The sequence below is a fragment of the Rhopilema esculentum genome, chromosome 12 (assembly GCF_057945365.1).
Source record: "Rhopilema esculentum isolate cy_ngs chromosome 12, ASM5794536v1, whole genome shotgun sequence".
Classification (NCBI taxonomy): Eukaryota; Metazoa; Cnidaria; class Scyphozoa; order Rhizostomeae; family Rhizostomatidae; genus Rhopilema; species Rhopilema esculentum.
This window is the reverse complement of record NC_142826.1, coordinates 417769-442308: the sequence shown is the minus strand read 5'-3', so window position 1 is coordinate 442308 and position 24540 is coordinate 417769. Positions and strand designations below refer to the sequence as shown.

At 35.5% G+C, this 24540-nt stretch overlaps 2 protein-coding genes across 2 annotated transcripts; one reads left to right on the top strand and one right to left on the bottom strand.

Annotated features, from left to right (window-relative positions):
- Positions 1-2451: 2451 nt before the first annotated feature.
- LOC135681444 (LETM1 domain-containing protein 1) lies at positions 2452-10708 on the top strand. Its single transcript, XM_065195926.2, has 7 exons — positions 2452-3069; positions 5737-5819; positions 6052-6226; positions 8791-8892; positions 9283-9441; positions 9921-10017; positions 10594-10708. The coding sequence occupies exons 1-7, from the start codon at positions 2575-2577 to the stop codon at positions 10671-10673; spliced, it is 1191 nt and encodes a 396-aa protein (XP_065051998.2). The 5' UTR covers positions 2452-2574; the 3' UTR covers positions 10674-10708.
- Positions 10709-11753: 1045 nt separating this feature from the next.
- On the bottom strand, positions 11754-24540 carry LOC135681442 (Golgi-pH regulating cation channel). Its single transcript, XM_065195922.2, has 23 exons — positions 24381-24540; positions 22563-22626; positions 21421-21518; positions 20766-20867; positions 20359-20400; positions 20036-20128; positions 19677-19764; positions 18950-19011; positions 18194-18286; positions 17754-17781; positions 16672-16734; positions 16422-16521; positions 15502-15595; positions 15139-15216; positions 14763-14871; positions 14561-14616; positions 14206-14309; positions 13510-13577; positions 13211-13272; positions 13025-13074; positions 12778-12805; positions 12469-12524; positions 11754-12308 (listed from the first exon to the last, which is right to left on the bottom strand). The coding sequence occupies exons 1-22, from the start codon at positions 24477-24479 to the stop codon at positions 12483-12485; spliced, it is 1623 nt and encodes a 540-aa protein (XP_065051994.1). The 5' UTR covers positions 24480-24540; the 3' UTR covers positions 11754-12308; positions 12469-12482.

The following is a 24540-nucleotide window of genomic DNA, read 5'->3' as shown; positions in this document are numbered from 1 at the left end:
ATTGTTTTGTCAATGGAACAGGGCCTAGATGGACATGTCATAAAGAAACTTCCAGAATATGTGACGCAGTTCAAATTTTTACCTTCAGAATCTTACTACAGTTATCACAAGCCATTTTTCTAATTATGAAACTTTGAATGAAGCAATAAACTCTTCAAGTTTGCGATATATCTGCATAATCATGAATTATTGTGAATGAATGCAAATGGTTGCGAGCCAGCATAAATTATTCGCCATGAAGCAGTGTTAGTGATCCATTGAGAGTGATCGAAAATCATCATGAGTCATAATAAATCTGCAAAGGTCATCATGAATCAGCTCTATTAGGCCCCCCTTCTTTATAAAGCCAAGGGGGAAAGTGCCTCAGGACATTGAGGTCAAGGGGGCCTCATAAAGTAATGAATTCCATTTTAAAAATGGAATTGATTAAACGTAGCAAAAATATGCTTTAAAATAGTCAAACATGCTAAACGATTGCAAGAAATGACTGCAAGAAATGACTGCAAGAAATATTCTGAAATGCATTATAAGATAGTCTAAAGGGCGTGGTCGCAAAAAAAATTCTGCTCGCTCCAGTAGCAGAGGGGCTCGTCTTTCTCTCTTGTCCCAAGGTCTCGGAAACCTCTCAGCGGCCCTGCCTGTGAGATCTGCTCATACAAACTAAGGTTATATTAATACCTGCTGAACTATTTGTATAAATAGGGGTTTCGCATTGCTGAAAAATTGACTTTTAGGGTAAATTCAAAGAAGGTACTCTCAGTACGCAGGCAAGTAAAAATACAACGCGAAAATCCAAGCGATGATTGACTGACGAGAACGTAATCTTTGATCAATAAAACAAACTGCGTTAAAATACCACTCTCAAAAATTGATATCTTTTAAGGCCACGCCCAATCTATTTTGACGGCAAATTGGTGACTGCCACCCCCTTAGTGAAAGTGTTTAGCGACGGCCCTGATTCAGCCTTCTCTCTATTAAGCCCCATTACCATGCCAAAATTTGAAATAAGCCCTCCCTCTCTATTAAGACCTCCTCTTTAGCACCTGATATCAAACAATGAAAACATGCGCGTTGAGTGGTTCTCCTGACGGGTGTGATCATGCTAAGCTCATGTGCATTAAATACGGCCCATATAAGAATTTCCTTGTGCGCCTTTTAGAAGTCAAAAGGATATTGATGTTGATTCTTTCGAAGAAATCCCGGAGCATTGTGGCATTTTTATAATATGTTTTATTATTAATAATTGATAAGCCCCCCATTTTGAAATAAGCCCCCTTTTAGGACTGAAAGAAATATATAAACCCCTCCTCCGAACTTAATAGAGCTTTCGCGGTAAATTATAACGAATTAGCCCGAAAAATCGTACTCCACCCTCAATGACAATGTCAACGAGATTAAGTTCTCACCGAGACCCTTTATTCTTTTATTGTTTCTTTATAAACATCTTTATAGAAAAGCCCAATCCGTCTTGCTACCGCTCTTTACTGAGCTCATAATACGTACCAGACATCTTCTTCGTACATAGCCATTGGGCCCCTTTTTTTCGACAAGAACACACATAAATTGAAGCTAGAAATTTCCATTTGGAACCGTTCCATTTTCTCTCGTGTAAACAGGGTCTAAAAGCGCACTGCTAATATAACTTTTTCAGTTATACCTAATTTTTCATGGGAAAGAAGCTTTAAGCAGTTTGCTTCAAATTTGAACTTTTTTCATTCACCTTTCTCCAATAAGGTGACACTTCGTGGTCATCTTTCATGAATACTCAGAGAATATTTTACAGAATTGTTTTGAAGCAATGCTTCAAAGTTTTGCTGAATTCATCACCTCAAAAAAGCAAGACAATCATTAAATTTTCTGTAAACCAAAAGTCGAAGGAATGGCGAGTGCATTTTCCCGCCATAACGTATCGTTTCCAAGCCCCTTCACCTCATAATTCTGAATTTGAAGGTGGTTGCCTCGTAGTCAATGTGAGCCGCCATTTTGACCTACCGTTTCCATACCTTTGCGACCCTAGTGTAGTTAACAATTTCCTCCAGTAAATAAGTTTTGCGAGTCATTCAAAATCATTCTTTTCTGTTGCTAACCTAGTTGTATTGAACTAAAACAACCACGTAGCTGTAGGTGTCGGCTGGGGGGGGGGCAAACTCGAGCAAGAACCATACCTTAGGGGGGCAGGCTTTAAAACAAGAAAACAGATATATTTGGACAAAATCAAGGTCATGGAATTATGAAAATATGCCAAATTTTCAAAATATCATTTGGAAAAACTGTGGCCAGAGGGGGCAAGCTGTTATCAAAATTTTCATTTGGGGGGGGCACAGCCCCCGTGCCCCCCTGCAGCTACGTGGCTGAACTAAAAGCTCTTGAAAACTGCTAATGCTATATGCTCGAAAACGTCGTGTTTTCAAGTCTTTTCTCATTTTTGGTACATTCATTATTAATTTACTTTTTGGCACATTCTAACAAATTTTTTTTTCATCTTTTTGTGGAAACGAGGCTGATGGAGCAGTACTGCTGCTCGCCGTTACAGCGTTTAGGTATGCCTAGGAGGTTTTTTGGTGCAGTTAAGAAATGTCAACATTTAGAACCTTTTCAAACCATCGAACATGGAAAGCGTTGCTGTCTGCCTGCAACAGGAGGGAAAAAGATATTTTACACCTGCTTGCTCGGTCAGAGTCTACTCTAATCGTGAAAAATTCGGTATTTGCTCACCAATCAAGGTTTACGGTATACAACAAAGTCAACTCACACTATGCCAAGAACAATTTCAAAAATGTTATCCCACTGACCTCTTTACAACTATTGCGGCCTTGCAGTAATGATGAAAAAAAGACTCATCATAAAGGTGAATCTGAAAGTGATGTTAAGAGAAATGAACTTGAATCTAGCGAAAAAAAGAATGGAGCTTTGCAAAAATTTAAAGAGATGCTGAATACTTTCTGGGAGGGATGCAAGCAGCTCCTATGGGTCGATGCAAGAAAAGCCTGGGCGACAAAAAGAAAGCTGAAAAGGCATGATTATGACTTGACAATTTTAACACGAGAGGAGCTGAGACATCTGAGACAGGTGAATTTTCATTTGATATTAACATTTACTAAGATTGACAATGCAAGTTTTTCTTCTTTTTATAGATTGTAATTATTTTCTGAGAAAAGTAGCCTATTACGACCCAGGCTATTTGTGAGAGATTTCTTGAAGGTATTGCACAGGCACGTTTTCTGTGTGAAAATCTTATTTTCCCATATCCCAACCTTATTTTCCCTGGCTATCTTGCAACAGAGGGTTTATAATACTTTGATTTTGCAAGTTTAATGTGCAATTTCAGCATCTGCATGTGAAACTGCAGCACTGACCTCATCCCTGCATCTGCAATACTCTGCATACTGGAAGCTAGGAAGGGGAGGGTGCTGGACTCCCCTAATTTGTGTCATATACAAATTTTGCTTAATGTTGAATAAACTGTGACCATTTGCAATGAAATATTTGTAGCTATTCTGTTTTCTCAGGTCCATATTAACTGCAAAAGTAGCTTTCAGGTACATTTTTAAAGACCAAGGAGGCTTCTCTTTGTGGGAGAGTTTTGTTTCTAATGCTAGAAGGAACATGCTGTTTATTCTATCCCGCAATCTTTGGGTATTCATGTGCTTGCATTTTAGATCTATGTTCTGATGTTTTATGCTCTGAAGAGTGTCAGCAGTCTTTGTAATATGAAAATAGGCCGCATGCAGTGTTTCACACGTCTTGAATACTTTGCACTTGCAATGAGGTGTGATATTGACCGTTTTTTTATCAATCGTTTCTCATTCCTGTGGTCAAGAACTATAGGGTGCTGCTTTCAAGGAGACCTTTTGTGTTACAAACCGAATAGAAACCAAGAAAATTGAAGGAGAAACTGTTTTTGTTCTTCTTTAAAGATGTTAGATTTAATTATTTAAAAAAATTTCCAGGAGGTAATTATATAATCTTTTTGTAATCATTTAAAGATACCTGAGTTCAAAAAAATTTCAAATGCTTGTAGAAATTATCATGCATAGTTGAAAAATTACCATGCAGCATCACTGACTTCAGTATTTACAGCTCTCAATCTTAAAAATCGTTTGATAACAGTTTAAGATGATTAAAAAACAGTACAGTCATCGATAAAAAACTCTATGCTAGGGAATATATATATCCAGTTGTGGATCGAAATAGGCCATCAGAAATGTGAACACAACTGTTGAGGTTGTCTAATCAGAAACCCCCATAAAGGAACCTGTTTTTACAAAACATTGAGGCTGAAATTTTATCTTTTAAACCCCCTTTATAAGAACCCTCAAAAGGCTGAAACTTGTTAAGGTTCTTATGTTTAACATAAGAATAAGCAACATTTAGACTTTCACCAGCTTAACTAAACCAGTTTAAAGTAAACTATGTTGCCAATGTTATGGTATGTTGCAACCAAACAAAACAAGTGCATTTGATTGGTTGAAATTTAATATAAAAATATAGATCATTAAACTGTATCAGTGAGAAATCTTGTAGTAGGAAACATTGTTAACATGCGCAAGTCCTGTGCATATATAAGAACCTTACAGGCTGGAATTTAGAATAGCAGCCTGTTAATTAAGAACCTTTCCAGGCTGCCAGAAAAAAACCTAGGTTCTTCTATGCGGGTTTCTATTTTATACCTATATATATATATGTGTACATACATATAGACCCTTTTCCATGCAAGACATGCTCGTTTTCCTGTAATTAGGGTACCGATTTTGCTTGTGGGCAAGAAATGATGTTGACTCAACATCATTACCAAGTCAATGATTCAAAGAAGCATTGTATCATGGCCAGTAGGGAAGTTGGCACGGCTTTTAGCAAATAGAATCAATCCTTTTTGGCATAATGTGATTTAAGAAATGGATATAGTGGCAATAAAAGTTTTGCTTGGTAAAAGTGTATTGCTATTGTCAATTTTGCCATTGTTTTTCTTCGCATAGTGCCTAAAAGCAAGGACCGCGATAAGACATCACAACTGAAAAGATCTTACAAATCCTGTCACCTAAACTAATACTTAGCAACATAATAACACCAAAATTTTCAATCAAAGCAATTTCAAATCCAAAAGGCAAGTAAACAAAGATTAGTTTCTGTCCTCAGAAACTGTAGGTGAAAGGTTCCAAGACCATCGCTTAAGTTAATATTGAAAACTTGATAATGGTTTCCATTCCGGAAAGCAATTAAAATATACGAAGTAAAACTACCCATGCTGTGAAACTAGCTACAAAGCATTAAAAGATTACCGGCATTCTTCATACACAGCGACAGGATACCTGTCTTTAACATTAATTAGCAAAATATTAGGCATAAAAAAGAATCCAACATGATAATTCTGAAATGTTTTAATGCTTGGATGAGCAGAAAACTTTTCCTTGTATGCACAATATGCATGGGTAGTTATTGTTACTGTATTTGTATGGTTGTAAGTATGTGAGAGAAATTTTTATCAGGCCAGTTTGCAAAAATGCCCACAAATCAATGCAGTCAAGAAAAATAATGTGCACAACAAATTTTCCAGTCTGGTTTCCTTTTAAGACAAGAGATTGTTTCTTTCAGTTATTTACTGTTACGATATATCTGTTAATTTTTTCACTCTTTTATTGTCTCTTTGAAGTGTTTCTTTTGCATCAATGAGGCAAGATATTTGAGAAAGTTCTTTAATTGAATTCCCCCCCATGAAAATTTCCTGTTATCTTTCAGACACAAAAGGATATAATCAAGTCACTGCCTGTTGCCTTGCTGTTCTTTATTCCTTTTATTGGTTACTTTGCACCTGTGATTGGGTGAGTTGAAACTTATGTTCTGGTAATCAAACCTCTTAATTGTAACATTTACTCATGTATTTTTCCTTTTATGGCATCCAAAGTTATAACTGAATTTGCATATTAAGTATTTTCTTTGTTCAACATTTTCTTTGTAACTGTTTTTGGCTATCTGACAAGGTCCACAGCTTTTTACAGGAGGTTTTGACAAGTAAACATAATTGAATTTTTGTTCTTTGCCCCAATTTTCCAGGTACCTTTTCCCAAAAAGGTTGTTGTCACATCAGTTCTGGGACATTGAGCAAAGAAAGAAGTTTGCATTTGAAGATCATTCTAAAAGGAGTCAATATTATCTTCCACTAGTACAAGAGCTTGGCTGGTCAAGCAGAGAACTGCAAAATCAACAGCTGTTTTCATTATGTATCAAGGTATCCGTAAAACATTTGTTAAATTAGTTGAATAAAAGTTTATCTGGTGAATAAAAGAGTGTCAAAACTTGTATCCAGGGGTAGATTGATTGGCTCCTTTTTTTTGATCACATAGAACCACAAAGCCCATGTGTAAAGGCTCTTTTTGCACAAACTGACAAGTCTTCAACCATACGGTTGGTTGATTGGGCAGAAAGAAGGAAATATGAATAGGGCTGCTTCAGTGGCGGACTGGCTACCCTTTGACGCACCGGGAAAAGCAAGCAGGGCGCCAATAGGTGTTAAAGTTGCTTATTTTTGGGGCTTGTAAAATGGGCCCAGAAAAATTTTGCCATATTTCATCCTTAAAATCCTTTGCAACAAAAACACCCTATTTACAATGTCGGAACAATTGGCATTGGCATAAAGACGCATTGTCAAATTGACTGTATTTGAAACGTCTACACGGCTGGTCAAATTTGTAGGCATAAAATGACGTATTGTCCTCAATTTTATGCGTCAAATGATAGATTTTGAAAGTTGGACTGAACTCAAAGCCCGTTTTCAGTTAGCGAGACACTCCCTTCCAAGACTTTATAAAGAAAGCAGCTTCTCTGGCCTAGGAGACGAGATTATTTTCGATTAAACTCGATCTCGAAATATTTAGAAATTTGACGAAATTATATGACTTCGTTCTCATCAAACAGTAACATAAAGTATTTTGAAAGTTTTGCAGCATATCATTGGGAAATGTAAAGGGGTACCTCAGCACCTGCTAGCCTAATGACTATGTTGCTCCTGCCTCCACGCTACAGTTACATATCATTTACAAAAGATTCCAGTTCATCAGCGTGCGGAATTATGATCAGGTGTTGAAAATGTGCTCAAAACCGTAGACTTGTCTGAAAGATATCTGATAACATATCTTGGACAAATGGATCTGCCATACTTTTTGTGCAAATTGATGATTTTGCAGATTGATAGGCTCCTTCTCTATGAGAAACTGTCCGTAGAAATGGTAAAAGGATAAAGAATTTCTTAAGAAAAGGCACAGTTCCTTTCCGGGACAAAAATTTGAAGAAAGATTGGAAAATTTTATAGCTAGTTCTAAATTTGAAACCAGTTTTTTTCAAAACAGCAGGTTTAACTTTCCATTAAGCTTTTTAGAAGGTTCTTACATGAGGGTATCAATCATCAGCAAATTCTGTATAATTTTTTTTAAAAAATGGTCAAGATTTTTGGCTTCAAGTTAATGATAATTTCTTTTGGTACAAAACTCTTGGTTTTAGCGTACAAAAAGTAGGATGCCTGTGAGTTGTTAGTTGAATTGCATAATATAATAGCTTGCCACGGACTGGAAGTATTGTCCTCTATCATTCCTAGAACAGTTTTCAAGGGATAGTTGATGGCCCAAAGAAAAAAGGACTACATATTCAAGAGAGACAACACAGAAAAAAGCACATATTACGGCAATATTTGAAAAATCCCCTTCTCCCTAAACAACATTTCAACAAACTTTAACAAATAGCCAAAATAACCGTAATTTCCATAAAATTTATGTAAATCCCCCCTCCCCAACTTTGATTACATAATATGTAAACGTTCCCATACCCAATAGCCAACACATCGATAGTTTTATCCAGTTACAGCTATTCTGATTAGAAAGAACACATGGTAGTGCTCAGCTCATTTTTTTCAAAGCGCGAGCCCTCAATTATTGGATATCACGCACTAGGATTAATTTGCATCAGCCATAAGTCAAAAAACTAATATGGTTAGTCAGAAGCATTGGTTTCACAAAATTATTAGTCATCAGTCAATTGGCAAACAGTCTGCTAGTTAGCTAGTGAAAATCTCTACTACCCCCTCAACAGAAATCGAATTAATTCAAATATTGTGCACTTGCTTGAAAAAATTGCAAGCTAACCAAAATTACAAGACGTTTTATACTCTGAGGAGTTTTAGGCAAAAAAGCTTCTAGTATGTTTAAAATATTTTCTTTTTTCAAAGTCATTTTCAAAGAAAAATATGTTCTTTACAAGGTTTTCAGAAAATCTTGCAGAATTTGCAGATTAGGAAACTTTGCAATCAATCTTGATATTGCTCAATTTAAAGGTGAAGCTAGACTTTTTATGCAAACGTACTTTGGGCAATTGATGATTGTAATCAATTTTAGTTCTCTGTGAAGATTAGTTGCCTTTTGAAAGTTTTTATGTTTTTGAAAAAAATAACTTGGGGCAGAGGGCGCACCGGGAAATTTCCCGGTGTCCCGGTGGGCCAATCCGCTTCCGGCTGCTTTATTTACCATTCAAGTATACCTGAATGCAGATGTCAATTTATCTTTTTTTCATTATCAAACGTTGTGTTTACCAATTTGAAATTAAAGGATTTCTAGGAATGATTGCAGGGATGATTTTGAGTTTTAGCTCTGAGTTGCCCTTAAATGGCATCTAATTGCTAAAACAGTGAGCTATATTTGTCTGTTTTAATCTAAAGTAATCATGTGGCAAGTAAGAAATTTTCAAGTAACTTCCTTCCTTATGATTTTCAAAGCAGTGTCTGATCATATCTGAATGTTTTTTCAGGTAATTGATGGATGCCACATAGAAAATGAAAGTATCATAAAATTGAAGGATGTTTTCAAAGATGATGTTATGTCGATAAAAAAGATGCCAAGGTTTCACTTGGTATTGTTGCTTTCAGTTTTTGAATGTTTTGTTTCTGTGATAAGGTATCATAGCAATATTGTTTTTTGTTCAAATTTGTTTTAACCAACATAAATTGATTCTTGTTTCTGGGTGTAATGATTTTACCTATTGTCTTGGTATGTGACATTCATAAAATGGTAATAGGTAGATCATAACGCTTTAAGTACACTTTTCTGGACACACGGGATCACCAGAGTGACATGGAGAGTTTTGGAATGGTCAGTTGTTATCACAGTGAAAATAGACTCTTTTACATATGCGTCATATGCGTCATATTCACTGCACTATCTGAACATGAATTTGGATTGTAAACCCTGGGTTATAGAATTTGTTTCATGTATTTATTTGCAAATGCTATTTCCATTTTAGATAAAATTGTGCAAGACTTGGCTTCTTCCTGTGAAATGGTACATCCCCTCTAAAGTACTGAGAGAGTTCCTGTCGTATAGGATAAAACAAATAATAGAGGATGATGCAGCAATTAGGAGGGATGGAATAGGCATTTTGTCAGACCTCTGTTTAAGACAGGTTAGTCAGATCTGTTTTTGTAATTGATCATTTCTCTAAGATGCCTCTTTAGATGAGAAGACTATTTTGTCTCCATCATGATATGCAGCCCTTGAAAAACTCGAATTTAGATTGGCAGGAGAATGGCGACCCAAATGTAATATAGGCTGTTAGCGCGTATGGTAACAACGAAAACAAAGTTTGGTATTAGACCAACAACATTAATATGGTGACCCAACACCGATGCTTGTGATGCAATGACTTTTCCAGGGTGGCTGTCATTTTGACTTGTACCACAGACGACCGATTTTTTCGACAATTTTTATTGGGAGGAAAGGGGTAGTTTGAAGATAGCTCATTCTGATGTTTCATCTCTTTGACAAACAAGTCTTCTGCCGTCTTGGGGAGAAAGCAAATCGGCAGTTATACTGCCAAATGCCGACCTAATTTTTAAGGGCTGGATATGAAACTCTTTCCCATGCATTTTGTTATTACTGCAGGCCTGCCATGCACGAGGACTTGACAAATACTCCTTTGCTATCCCATTGATGAAGGAATGGCTTGAAGACTGGCTACGTTTAACTGCATCAGTTTCAGGTATAACCATTTTGTATCTAAATTATGCAAATAATGTGTGAATTAACTGTCAATAGAGAAATTTGCGATTCGAAATTCATTTAACTGACGATTTAAAGAGAGCTCTATTAGAAATACTTATAATCGGTCTTTTCCAGAATAGCGAATGAAAGGCACAACAAAAGCGGTTTTATGCATGTTAGGACGGGTCCATGTTTCTATTGCAAGTTCCTTAAATTAAAGGCAAACCTTTGCAAGTCTTATAATATTGGGCTTTAATTCAATGTGACTAAAGTTTTAGACCAATTAAACTGGGGTTTTCTTGAAATAATGTAGATTTTTTCTCCGATTGAAGTTTATATTATGCACAAGATGTTCGCTGACCATGTTGCTTTAAATAAAAATATTTTTTCAGTGAACCCATATGTTAATCCTGTGTGGGTCTCTTTTCCCTTGACACAATACCTATTTTGAATCATATACCAGACTATTAAGTGTCTCAGCCTAACTCTCATATCTTTTTCCAATGACGATTTACACGTCGAAAACGATGATAACTATGCAATGTTTTTCACTTATCAATGCTCATTTTTTCAGTTGAAGACAAGTCGTTCGTCGCCCACTGTGCTGCAATCAAAACAATGAATTTTTCAAAAACAAAGGTGATAGACAATTAATAGAATATATAGGAATATATATTTCCAATGTCTGAGGTATTATGTGTTTTTTAGTGAACCTTTATATGTAAATTGCAGTGTCAAAGAATGCAAAACCATATTGCAGCGCATTTAGAAACTAATTTAAAGACAATCACGCCTGTTCACATACAACACCTAGTTGTAACTATTGTTGTTGCCAAATCCTGTAAATCCTGCCGAAAAAGAACGTGTGTGGTTGCGTTTTTTGATTAAGACCTAAAATCTTTGATACATTTGTACCAGAACTAAAAACGCTGGTTCTGCATTTCAATAAAGCGGACAAATTGGACAAAGTTGTCAAAAATATTCAACAGAAACTGATCCCAGTTTAAACTGAAATGTCAACATTCATCCATGAATTGAAGAAAGAGCCTATTGCCTTGGCCTTTTGCGTGAAACTTAATCATCACATTTTGCCATTTTTTCCAAACAAATTGGCATAAAGCAACTTTAAAAAATAGTTTTAAATACGTTGTTTGGCTTTTTTCATGATTTCAAGTAAAAATTTAGCTCCCTGGTTTTTTCTGCCTGAAATTTGTTTACCACTTTTTGCTTTTTTTTAACACAAATTGGCATAAAACAGCCGTAAAAGGAATTTTAAATACGCTTTTAGGTTTCCCAACTATTCGAAGAAAAAATTTAGCTTTAGAATTTGCGATATAAAATTGAACTTTTTCAAAGCCTATAGCCTTGGCTTTTTACATGAAATCTTTTACCACTTTTTGCTATTTTTTCAACACATATTGGCACCAAATAAACTTAAAAGGGATTTTAAATACGCTTTTGAGTTTTTCCATAATTTCAGGTAAAAATTTAGCTTCAGAATTTACGATATAAAATTAAATGTTTTCATTGATCTATCGTTTAAATCATGAATTTTTTACATTGTCCGACGTTTTTCCATTCAATTTCGAAATTTGTTCAGTGAACAATTTTTAAAAAATTTCAGCTTTGTGAATTACGGCCAATTCCAAACCATTTGCGTGAGAAGAGAGTTTACGCGCGACCATTTGCATGGCTACTGTTATGAAGGTCAATCAAAGCAGAGAAATTGAAAATATGATTCATTTCATTATTTCAAATAACGCATCTTACATGCAGTGCTATGTCATTTAATGCAGCGCTAAGCAACTCATTTAATGTATTCAAGCCATGCTAAAGCGTATTTCTTCAACATAAAAGACAGACAAAGTGAAAGCTCTGCTGAATCTATTATCTTCAGTATCATAATTCGTGAATAACCATCTAGTATGCTAGCCATAGAAAAATTCCTTGATTTTGGATAAACAATAAGATGAAATAAGAAAGAAAACTTCGGTCTTCACAAAAAATTTAGCCAATGATATGAAGTGAACCAGAACATAAGTATCCCGATGATACTACATGTGTAAGATTAAAGACAATAGTTAAATAAAGAAGAGTTTGACCATGATTACTTCAAATTAATACTGTTTTAGCAGTTTAGGATTCAAATTAAAAGATTCAGACAATATATAACTATTTAAACAGGTATCAATGACATTATTTTAGACGTTACTCGCTCAGTTACGAGTCAAATAACGATGAAATTCCTCAAGTCGCTTGCAGCATGTGTACAGGATAGGAAGATACACTCTAGAAGAAAACAATCGTTTATTTTTCATGAGCAGTTGCACTCAACAATATAAACGAAAAATTTAACAGTAAACGAGAAGCTCAAACGATATCCCTGAAACCATGCCCCTATTTGCAGGTCTGTTTAAGGCTTCTAATGACAGAAAAGATGCATGCTTACAAGCTGCATTTGGCTTATTCCATTTTTGACATTTCCAGCTTTGTGGTCATAATTTCCTAAAAATAAGGACAGGAAAATAAATATACTAGCCCTAACATTCTGAGGCAAATTTCTTTGACCATATTAACTAAATAAAAACTTTCGTTTATTTGGTCGTCTAATACAAACAAACACTTTTGTTAAAATTGCTATTATTTAAGGCAGCGTTTTTACAAGCAGTTAAATAGATTTGAAGTAGATTTGGCAAAGGAATAACAAGAAAAGGCCTACGAAAAAAAAGCCTACGAAAAAAAGGCCTACGAATCTTACCTCGTCTGAATCCAAACTTGGAAGAACACTATGATGAAAAAGGAAATAATGTTTAGCAAAATCTGGCTATGGAAATACCAATCAAAGGTAAATGAAATATTAGCACAGGTAATTAGGTTAATACATAGAAATTAAATTAAAGTTTTGGCATTTACGTGAAAAGGATATAAGGCTTGAAAAACAATCAAGTTTCGGACTAACATCATTACCCAAAGTCGAATAGAATGATGAACACAGCTATACATACGTAGTTGGAATCGAGGGGATGTTCTCTTCTACCCACTTCAAATCATCGTCCTACGAGAAAAAGTATCAGTTTGTTAAAAATCAATCAGATCCGACACGAAAGCTGCGAAACTTATTGAACCTACTTCATTGTACTTTATTGTACAAAACGAAATACTCGATTGTATAAAAAGGAAGGCTTGCTTACCGCAGCTCTGTTCTTTAGGTTTCCATTTGATTCTTTCTTCATGCCACGTAGTTTCATCCCATCTAGGAATAATCAACGCATAGTTTTCAGGCTTTAGACGTACCCTATCAACGTATTTTTACTGAAGCAGTTCGGCATTTGACAGCCGCATGCCCTGCGGAGTGTCCTCTAACTCTAAACCTCTAACTCTAAAGTTTAAACTATATCAAAAGTATAAAAAAATCATGAAAAATAACGCAAACGAATCATGTTCCATTTCGGTAATTTTCAAATCTATATCGAAGTGGATTACAGCTCACCGTAAGCTTCGGAGAGATTGGTTTCATCCTCATCATCACTTGCGTCGACAAGTGGCGTGAATGCGTATCTGGAAAAGAAGGCAAAAGATAATGTAAAAATATGGTCAAAATATATTATAGGCAAGGAACAACGCCAAACAACTAGCAAAGATCAAATAGAAAAAAGCCTTGATAAGAATGTAACGAACTAAGTAAAAATGATTAAAAATATGCCTTGGTGGTTGCGGAAAAACAGTAATTTGCGTTTTGCAACCCCGTTTTGTCAGGTAACTGCTTCATAGTCTGTTTGAATGTTTCATCTTCCCAGCAGATCCGTCGTGGTCGCTGGTCAAGAATATATGAAATAGATTATTTGGTTTTTTATGGATTCTAGCATGTGTTCTGAAGTTGTGTGTATGTACGTTTAAATGTATAAACTTGTTGGATCATTCGCGTGTAAACTTAATTGTCAGATAAACTCTGTTCTGTGTATCTTTGCAATTTCTCGCAAAGCTGGATGGAAGCATTCTAATTGACAAAGAAATCACGGCGTCTACAGAAATGTGATGCAAATATCACAGAAGCAGTAATGTAAATAGGCAGAAATGAATCGATAAACGACTGTGCCGAAAAGAGAACCAGAGTTGGATAAGGAATAAAATTATACTTAATGATTTAGTGCCACTTTAAGCGTCTCTTAATCGGATTGGCAAATACCTTTGATTGTTGTTAGTGGGTCTCCAAAGAATCATTATCACCAGGAGAACGAGAGAAAAGAGAAAAGGCCAGAAGGCATCGTCCAGCCAAACCTCAGTCCAGTCCTGCGATGAGAAAATCCACATCTCTTGACATTGGGAAATTGTTTATAACGTACAATTTGACAATTAAAACGTACAAAGGGTTATGGCAAGCAAAGCTTTTCTGTAGCTAACAAAAAAAGTAATCGACATACCAACAACAAGAGATGTGTGATTCTTCCTTAACTAATATATAATCCATAACTTCAATAATGCATTGTGAAAGAATTGTTAAAAAGTATGTTTTCAGTGTGAGACACCAATAAAGATCTTACCGTACAATCGCCATATGTATGCGTTTTGATGGACCAAGCCATATAAATAACAGAAGCTAGAGAAAAGGAATAGAGACGAAAAATGACATAAAATGAACTGCTGGAAGGTTTTTTCAAAAGGCAGATATTGTCTAAGATTATTGCGAGCATCGTAAAAAACCAGAACATCAAAGTTATAATAATAAAACTACGATGAACATACCTACAACTGCAAATATTAAAGTGTTTGTGAAGTGTCGATAAAGTGATAGCTTAACAACATTCTTTCTGATGCGTAGGGTCCTTGTTGTTTGAACCAGTGCAGTGAAAACGTTGAATACGTCAAGGAAATTAAAACGCGTGTAATTGATAAAGCAACTCAAGACAACCTAAATCAGTTTTAAAATATGGGTTATGGTGATTCAAATCAATTAATTTGAAATAATGAAATAATTAAAAACATCAAGGAAAAAGGTTCTAGAATCAAACATTTAAAAAAATACTTTAAAACTAGGCTCATCAATGTAAAATATCGCTGTCTTTGAGCTACAATTTATGCTAGGTTTCAAGGTGTAAAGATTTCGGAACAGAAAGGATATCCACCAACAAAGCACAGAATCGAGAACAACCAATGGTATGGCGGCTATCATCTGTTGCCTTGAGGGTGCCGCTTTTGGCTGAAATGAAATAAATGCAATCTTCATGAAGTAAATGCAATCTTCATGAAGTAAATGCAATCAGTGGCTGGAGGTAACAAATAACTACAGTAATGTAGGTACTATATATGGCTTCGAATATGATGTTGAAGCTGGACATAAATGATTTTTAAAAATATGAAGGAAACCTGAACTTAAATGAAAACAAAACCGAGGTATAATTTGGAAGTAGAAGTGGAGAAGCAGAAGTGGAGAAGTAAAAGTGGAGAAGGAGAAATGGAGAAGTAAAAGTTGAGAGTCACTTACACTGAGGGCCCTGAAGCAGCCTTCGACTGTGGCCAAAATGAAGAAAAGCAATCCGCAGGCAAGAATTTTTGGAAGTGCAGAACCAAGCCGAGGCCTTCAAAAAGAAGCAAAAAGATCTTAAACAAAAAAATCTCAGATGATTCGGGTTAAAAATTTCAAAGTTCATAACAAAATCCCAATAATTCATTAAGATATAAAGCTTCCTTTTTCTGAGAACAAAACTGACTTGGTGAAACTGCATCGTCAGGTTGTTCGACACTCGTTCCCCGAGAATTGGCTTGCTCGAAAATTCCAGTGCGCCTCAACCAAGGAAAACAAATTGTTAAGTTGAAAATAATTCAAATGAATTCTACAATTCTGAATCTGTTCGTTTGATTTGATCATTTCGAGTGCAACTGTGACCTGTTTATCCTACGCTGTAAAACTGACTTTGGCCTAAGCTTTGCAGCATTTCCCTCGGGTATCTTGGCTTGAGCAGAAAGGAAGTTTTGCCCCCTTATCCTGTATTGGAAAACAACTGACAGCTTCATACTTGCATTCTCAAAGCTTAAACGTATGCTTTATTGTAAGAGAGCCGCAACTGCTATCACTGGATTGCCCATCCTGCAAATCCTGACGTACGATTTCTTGGCTTCAAACATAGATGTGAGTTCATGTGAAATACACTATGACGCTACAGTTTCACCAACCAAAAACTCATTTCCTCGTTGTGTAATTCAATTATTGAAATTGTCGCATTTGCAACGGAAAACTAAACAAAATATTAAAGAAGAAAAAACAAAGACAAGATAAGATTAACTTATATAGGGGACAACGCTAATTTTGGCAGGAGAGGCCACTTAACATTGGCATTGAAAAAGCTAGGGTTCTACAAATTACAAAGTCAGTTTTACAGGGGAAAGCAAAACACGATGACATACTTAACAATTCCGAATCCCATGCTGACAATGATGACCAGTATCCTTGCCAAAGTTCTTTTAACACAAGAAATCAGTTCTGCAAACACCACAAGGCCATTGGCTAAAAAGCAATACTATTGTGTTACGTCAATGTTGTGGCAAAAATTACCGTAGATACACTTCATTAATTAAAGACAAAAAGAAAGGTCCTAGAACAGCAGAAAGCAATTAGAATGATCAAAGTGAAGGAAAAGTTTATAGCAATACGTACACTCTTCACCAGTATGGTTGACATTTTGATACTCCGAAAAAAAGAGCGCTTTCTCTAGCATCCCTAAAAGCAGGAAAGAAGCTGTATTGGGGAAGCAAAAATCAAGCCCTTATCATTGGGTAGCAAAAACCAAGAAATAAATACAAAACTGTACACTAGGTGAGCAAAAGTATTGCACCACTTCGACGAATTAATAATGGCGTCAGCGTTGAGAATAACATGCTGTTCAAAACTCAAAAAACTCAAAACTATGATGCCATTAAGCGTTATTCCATGATTAAAACTCAATCAAACAAAACTTCAAACAATTGGCAACAATTTTTATTTCAATTTGAGAAAAATATCTTTGTAAAATATCAAAAAAGTAGGTTTCTATTTGGACAGTCTTGAAGCTTTGAAGCCCTTGTAAAACTTGTTAAACTCAATCAAAAACTTTTGCAGCAGGTTACTTTTAAACGCCACATGATATATTTAATAAACTTTGGCAAGATCACATTTAGATGCATGAAATCCCAGAAGACCATTATTATCCTTGAATCTAGCGAAAAATGACACTTTTACAGCCATTTTTAATGAAGGTTTATTGGACACTGGTGGGTCACTTTTTACGACTGTTTATCGCAGAAATTTCGGTATTTTCATTCAACGAGGAGATGAAATGCTGTTTTGAACATGTTGCTGTAATATTTGTTCCCTAAACAACATCTCAATTGCCTGGAAGAGATGGAGTTAAAGGCTACTGACATATTTTATCGATTGTATTCTGTTGCAACATGTTACGAAATGTTATCCAAAATTAGGCCTTTTGCAGGACGAAAAATACATATGGTTTAAAAATAAGAAGATATATTTGCATTTTTCATTTTCACTACTCTACCTTGATAAATTTCCCATGATTTCCCACCCAAACGGTCATCTTAAACTTTCATTTAATTTGCTTTAGCTATTTGAATCTCGGTTTGCTATAAAAAGTTCGCGGCGGTGTATATTGCAGAAAGAGCAACGCGCTGCGGAAAAAAGCAGCATACAGCTAACATGAGTATTTGGAATAGGTTTGCACTGTAATTTTGGAATGCACTTACCTAGAGCAACAACTGCGCCAATCCAAAACTATGAAACAAAATTTGTTAATAAACACATTACAGAATAAACAAGATTGAAAAACCGAAAACTACATAGCAATTCTAATGTTATATAGGTTTGGGTTAATGCTGCAAATCTGTACGATGTGATGAAAACACAATGACTTTGTTTTCATAAAAAAGTCTTTTTTTATCACGTAGCTCCTTCACAAAAAAAGCGGAAAAGGAGATTAGTTTTTAGCCTCAATGTAGTTACATTAACCTATAAGGAAAAAACACACGATTGGTTCCTTTTTGGCCAAGCAGTGTCCTCTAAATACTGGGCGCTGCTTGAATGAAACTGAAATTCAACTTAAAAATGAAATTGAAGAGTGACAACCTTGAGCTTAATATCATATTTTCATTCCAAAGCATCTGAAAAGTAAGGGAATCCGGCATACCTGGATTCGCAAGAGATCCCTCCAGTTCAAACAGGATGCAACGAACCAGCCAGCAGCATATACCGCGTAAACCAATGACATTACACCAAAGAACTAAACACCAAAATCAATACGAAGAGACGTTAAAACAGTGCTTTGAGAGAGGCTTATGTGAGAGGATCTTATGTGAGAGGATCTTATGTGAGAGGATGTGCGAGAGGATGGGGACAAGATCCCCCGGGATGTCCTGTAAACAGTTAATCAATAAGCATTAAGTTTACTGTGAAATCTTTTTAGTATATTATGTAACCTTGTATCTCCCTCCTTACTAAACTGTATAACGGCAAATCCTAGCTATTTCAAAACCGAAGACTGTGTCGCCTACACAGTCCAAAAGGTTTGCAATAGCTATGCTAAAATAGGCGATTAACATGCAGCTCTCTGATTGGCAAAATCCAAAACCACTGTGTTAAAATGGGACACATAATTGAAGAAAAAATGAAACAGGAAGCTAATTGTTTCGAAAGTCGTAACGAAAACGTGTCATAGGGAGGCTAGTTTGACACATAAATCTACGCAGCAAAATCATTTTATATTGAAAAATACGATGTTAATAAAAATCTAAGTTAAAACTAAGGCAATTAAGCGACAGGGCAATTTAAGTAGGTAGATAACGGTATATTTTGTATTTTAATTCAAGAATATATAACAACAATTTGCTATTCTACAGTTTTGTATCTCCGTTTCACATAGCATAACAAAATTTAATGTGCTCACCGGAAGGAGAGGCCATTCTGTTGCAGACAAATAGCCGCGTTTTCCTTTAATTTCGACAGCAACTAGAAAGTCACGTAAACATGGAAGAACTGGCATACGCGCAAAAAGAAGGGTGACAAACAACTAGCACATACAGGGAGGTCAAACGTCACCATTGCCTCTTGATCCAACAGACAATTTTTACTAATTGCAAAGAAAAAAAGCTATCTTTCAAGGCAATAGCACCGACGGGGGGGGGTTCAGCTGGGGCCCGTGCTCAAAATTGAGATGATATTTTCATGTTTTAACGACAATGCCTCATTCCATGTAGGGTTTTCCCCCGTAAGGGCCCAAAAAGACCTGAAATTAAATATTAAAGTAATTGACACTAATTATGTGTTGTTTTCGTTGAAAACGTCTTTTCGACGATCTTGAACTCCGGCTACCAAATTGGGTCCGTCAAAACGCCGAGGAATGATGGCTTAAAGAATGACTTGGCCGTGCTGGGGGATTGAAGGCGATGTAGCTAAAAAGATTGACTTAGTGATGTTATCGACGCTTTTGCCGTAAAAAAGATCGTAAAGTGGTACTGCAAAGGTTTTGAAAATTTATGAGTAAGAAGGTTTGTTAGAAAGATTTTGAAAGGTGAACATTTTTCCGCTTTCGGTTTAATTTGGACAGACATGCAACATCGTCAATACTTGTGCCCCAAAGCAATGTTTGAAAAAAACACGTTAAATCAACTTACTGACAAGCTTAAAGTTTGTCTCTGGCTTGGCTCGTGCATTAATAACAAGCATATAAGCTCCTGACATGGGGGTCTTCACCTCAGAATTCTAAAATATAAAGCAACAACTTAATTAAGGAAGTTTTACTGAGAGATAATTTACTTAATAATTTTACAACCTCGCTGAAGGACAGTATGAAATATAGAAACACAATTTTAAAAAGGTTGAAAGAATATCCAAATAAGCATATCAGACCTCAAAGCAGCTACTTAAGTTGTGTTGAAAGTTTGGAAGAATCTTCAAACAAATAATATTCTTCCTTTATCATTGAAAATAACTAAGATACAAGAAAAATCCACTAAAGTGTTGGCATTCTCACCACTACAGATCGTGTTTTCCTTTGATTTGGTTTCTTTACCAATTTGTCCGTAGCATTATGAGTACTATTTGGTGAGTGAGTTTTAACTTTTTGCTGGAAGATGAAAAAATTGGACTTTTGTAATCTTTAAATAAATCCGAATGAAATTGCAGAAACGGTGAGACCTTTAACTGGCAAAAAAACATTTTTTCAGCTAAAGGTGAATTCACACTGCTGTACCAGACGACATGCAAAAATTAAGTCACTATGGCTGCTAAAAATATATTCTCGATAATGCAGAAACTAAAAGAAACATTAATTACACTGCAAGAGATTCTACAAACCTTCACTGCTTTGTCTCTTGAAATTATTTTTCCATTCCATTTCTGGTGATGTGACAAACAAACAGTTCAAGCATAGAATAGAAATCTTTGAGAACCATTAACATCATATAAAGAACAAAATAGTAGAAATATTAACAAAAACTATGCAGATGAACAAATAAATTTCCTTTGGTATTTGATGGTCGATTGAACATACAGTCAAATTATGTATCACAAGCACCGTCTTTTAATGATCATTAAAGGCTCATTATGATTTAAATAGAAAAGTGAAATTATTATTAATAGAAAAAGTAAAAACCAATAAATAAGACTGACTGAACAAATGTTTTATCCCTTTTCCATAAACTTGTAAATAGGACAATTTAAGCAAAAGTTGGTACTGTACAAGAAAATCTTTAAGAACTTACAGCAATTTTTGAAATTTCAGCTTTTACAAACTTATTGCATCTTATTTTTCCTGTCATGCCAATTATTTCTCCTTCCGATTCCGTGACATATGCAATGGGAGCCTAAAATGAAAACCGAAGAAGTATATCTTTCCTGATTTTTCAAGAGATCTTTGTCTTCAGCAGTTTATTGAGTTAAAAGTGCTAGGTGTAGAGTTCCAGGAAATTATAACAGCTTCTTGTTGAATGAGGATGGTTTGATAACATGTCCGGGTTTAAATAAACTAAAATCGAGTTTTTTTCTCTAGTGCGGGTATCTAGATCAAACATCCACAGGGAACTATTAAAAACAAAAAACAGCATGTTAAGGTGAAGCACATCAACTGCTTTTTAATACCAAAGTAGGCTAATGCCTTTTCAAGAGGGGGCCTTTACAAAAGAGGGGCCTTAATGAAAGAATGGCCAATTCAATGAATAGCGGTAACCAGGCTCTTTCTGTACCAATCAAAGAATAAACTGTACCAATATACACTGAGCAACCGATTTTCACTTAATTAACAACTCCATCATCAAGCTTCAAGAATCTTCCAAATCTGAAAGCTTCAAGTATGCTACAAACTAGCAATCCCTTTGTTGACAAATTGACACTAAAATATGTTACTGGTCTGTGTCTTACTTCTAGGATGTTGATGAATTTTTCTGCACAAGGGCTGTACTTTAGCCTCCAGTTAACTTCAATTTCTGGAGACTCCTTGTCTGTTGAATCGCATTTGACTGAAAAAATAATTTGTTACTCAGTTACAGCGATTAAAAAATTTAAATATTATCATGATTAAGCAATAAGATTTTCAGTTCTAATCTAAATCAAAAGGATTCTGTCTTCATTTCCATTCTGATTCTCAGGGTTCATGAGTAAAAGCGTTGATGAAAATATGACGGTCTTAGCAGATTCTCAGTTTCACAGTAACAATGCATATCTCTAGATATGGAAAATATTGATTTGATAAAACTTTTTCGAAACTTTTTTTTCAACTTTCACAATACACTAGACAGCTGATTGTTGTGTCTTGTCTTTCATATATGATAGGGCTTCTGTTCACATTAGACTGATTTGATATGTAACAATGAAAGGTTGATCCAGTTTGTCACAAAAATCAAATAAATTTCAACGAAAATCTATTTTCAAATAAATTATGGGCTTCATAAAGAGCCATACCGTAATGCCTCAAACAAGCGCCCCCCTCAAATAAGCGCCCCCTCTAATAAGCACCCACCCCTTCAACCTTCAGAAACGGGCAATAGATTTTCGTTGAAAATTCTGATTAATTTTATACAAAAATTTTTACTTTAAGGAAAGTGCAAAGGAATGCATTCAAAGTCCAAACACAGAGAGATCATAAACAAAGAGATCAGAAAGATAGGAATTTGGTTAATTTTAACTGTGCAAATTTAATTGTGCAAAAACTGCTTAATTGTTTAAATCTTGCTATGATCAACCCAACCCATCTGCTTCTGCCGGAGGAAACAACAGACATAACTGTAATCCTGAAATGATTTTGTCAGCACCGAAGATGCCCTAACCCCTTTGGATGTGGTTCAACAAATCTTTCTCATGCCTATTGAATGCATTAACTCCAAAAGAAAAGCTTTTAAACCATGTTTACTGAAATGTGGGTGATTCACATTCACACAGGATATCCTAGATTGACACAATCTGAACATACTCTTACCATGTTTCTGGTGCATTTTGCTCTATTGAGAAGCAAATTGAGCTTTACAGAAACATAACTAAAACTGAAAAGATAATAAAAAATGTACCTCCTATCATAACCACTTGACTGTTTTTAAATGAAACTTTTTTGAACATGCCATATGATTGATCCTGTAAAAGAAATAATAAAAAGATCAAAATCACATACATGGGAGGTTGGCGGGGTGATAAGTAGTGCCAGAAAGCTGCGCAATTTGTTAGCTGATCAATTTATATGTAAATACTCTATAAAAAACTAGGAGTTTCATCGATTTAAGAGTTACACTTATTGAGGTAAAAGACAGGCTGCCCTATAGGCAATGCCAAACACAAATTATGCATATTCAATTTCTGTGACATATGTGGCATGAAATGCCTAACAAAGCACTATGCTAGCTTCATAGAACTTTGAAAAATTTTGCTTGTCCCCTCTGTGCAAGTTATCCCAGCTATACAGGCACTGAAAACAAATGATAGATAGGACAAAAGAAACACGAAGATAAAGCTCTGTTTATATTTTGCCATGGCCTATAGGGCTTCATCATCAGATGTATCTACTCTGAGTAAGCCCCACATGCCAAGGCAAAATTTTGGCTTATTCATATTTTACTTTTATATTTTAGTTTTCATACTGGATTTATATTTCATATCTTTGCAAGACCTCAAGAAGCTATCTTGACAACATTAAACAAAGATATCACCAGAGTGAGCTCAATGGAAAATTATTTCCAATACCAACTATCCAGAACAAAGGAGATTTCAACAGATAAGATCCACAGCAAAAGACCCCAAAGAATGGAGAAGAATTTTAGAAACAATATGCAGAGCAGCAGAAGCAGAACCTACAAGAAATCTTTATGTAACAACTGCGTGACTGCAATTATATTTATATATATATATTGGGTTCATTTAAACTGGATGGCCTCGCATCATTTAGCTGTGCTCCTACCTATCACTTATTATCAATTTGGCTTTGAAAAAAGCAAAGATTTTGAGTCTTTCTTAACAGGCCTTTTCGGTAAAAAATGTGGATCAGCTTGGGAGGGTGATCGTCCATCCATCACTATCTGTTGAACGAAAACCTTCAAGGCCTGAGGGGAAATTAGGGTATTATCTAACCAGGACTGCCTACCCTTTAATTTATTAAATGCAAGGACAATGGCGAGGGCGAAGGCAATTGCCCGCATGAAACGAGAAGGCCTATTCTTAAGCTTTTTGTTTGACACTATTCAGAGTGAAAAATGTCAGAACATAGATCAAAACACCAAGCTAAGAAATATATGTACCCAGTTGTAGATCGAAAGGCCAATCAGAAACATGAACACATGACTGTTGAGGTTGCCCAATCACTCCTGCTTGCCTATTGAAAATGTTACCAATTGAGTCCTAAGGTGCCTGCTGCCTGATAGCAGAATGGCATGTTTTAGTTGTAGTTTTGGATCTGCAAAACTGAGGTGGATATTTTCTTTGGGGGAGTTAAGAAATTATGAAAATTAGGGAAATTATTTCTTTGCGATATGAAAGTCAGATCAAATTATTTCTTGGTACTGCTAAACCTACAATTCAACGTAAAACAGTCTTACTAAAATGAAACTTTATATGAAAATAAAATAAATCTAGCTAGTAATAGTATAAAAATGAGTTTACATGAAAGGTTGTTTACAATAAGCAGAATTCATGTTCCGTTTCACGTAAAACTGTAGTACCTCCCAATAAAACCCCTGGCTGATGCATCTAAAGCACATCTTAATGACCGTTGGACTGCTTATTTTGCCTAATGTTGATCCCCGTTGAGAAAACAGAACTGGGCCTAGTCAGATGGCCCTAGACTACAAATCTATCTGTAACTAGGCAAGAATCTTAGAACAGCAGAAATTTTTACTTACATTAGAAAGCTCTAGTTTTGCTTTCCCAGGTTCTGGAAGACTGGTAATTAAGTCCAACAGCAAAGAGAAGAGAACGAAATACACTGTCAAATATTCCATTTTGTTTTGTTAGCTTCCAAGAGTCGCCATCTTGAATGACACTGTCCTTTATTTCTAAAAG

Bases quoted from the DNA above. Each gene is read 5' to 3' on its own strand.
- LOC135681444 (XM_065195926.2), top strand. From the start codon at position 2,575: ATGTCAACATTTAGAACCTTTTCAAACCATCGAACATGGAAAGCGTTG. The intron at 3,070-5,736 runs GTGAATTTTCAT...GTTATCTTTCAG, and splicing joins AGCTGAGACATCTGAGACAG to ACACAAAAGGATATAATCAA. The intron at 5,820-6,051 runs GTGAGTTGAAAC...CCAATTTTCCAG, and splicing joins TACTTTGCACCTGTGATTGG to GTACCTTTTCCCAAAAAGGT.
- LOC135681442 (XM_065195922.2), bottom strand. From the start codon at position 24,479: ATGGAATATTTGACAGTGTATTTCGTTCTCTTCTCTTTGCTGTTGGAC. The intron at 17,782-18,193 runs GTATGCCGGATT...TTTGTTTCATAG, and splicing joins GGGATCTCTTGCGAATCCAG to TTTTGGATTGGCGCAGTTGT. The intron at 15,217-15,501 runs GTAAGTGACTCT...ATTTCATTTCAG, and splicing joins GCTGCTTCAGGGCCCTCAGT to CCAAAAGCGGCACCCTCAAG.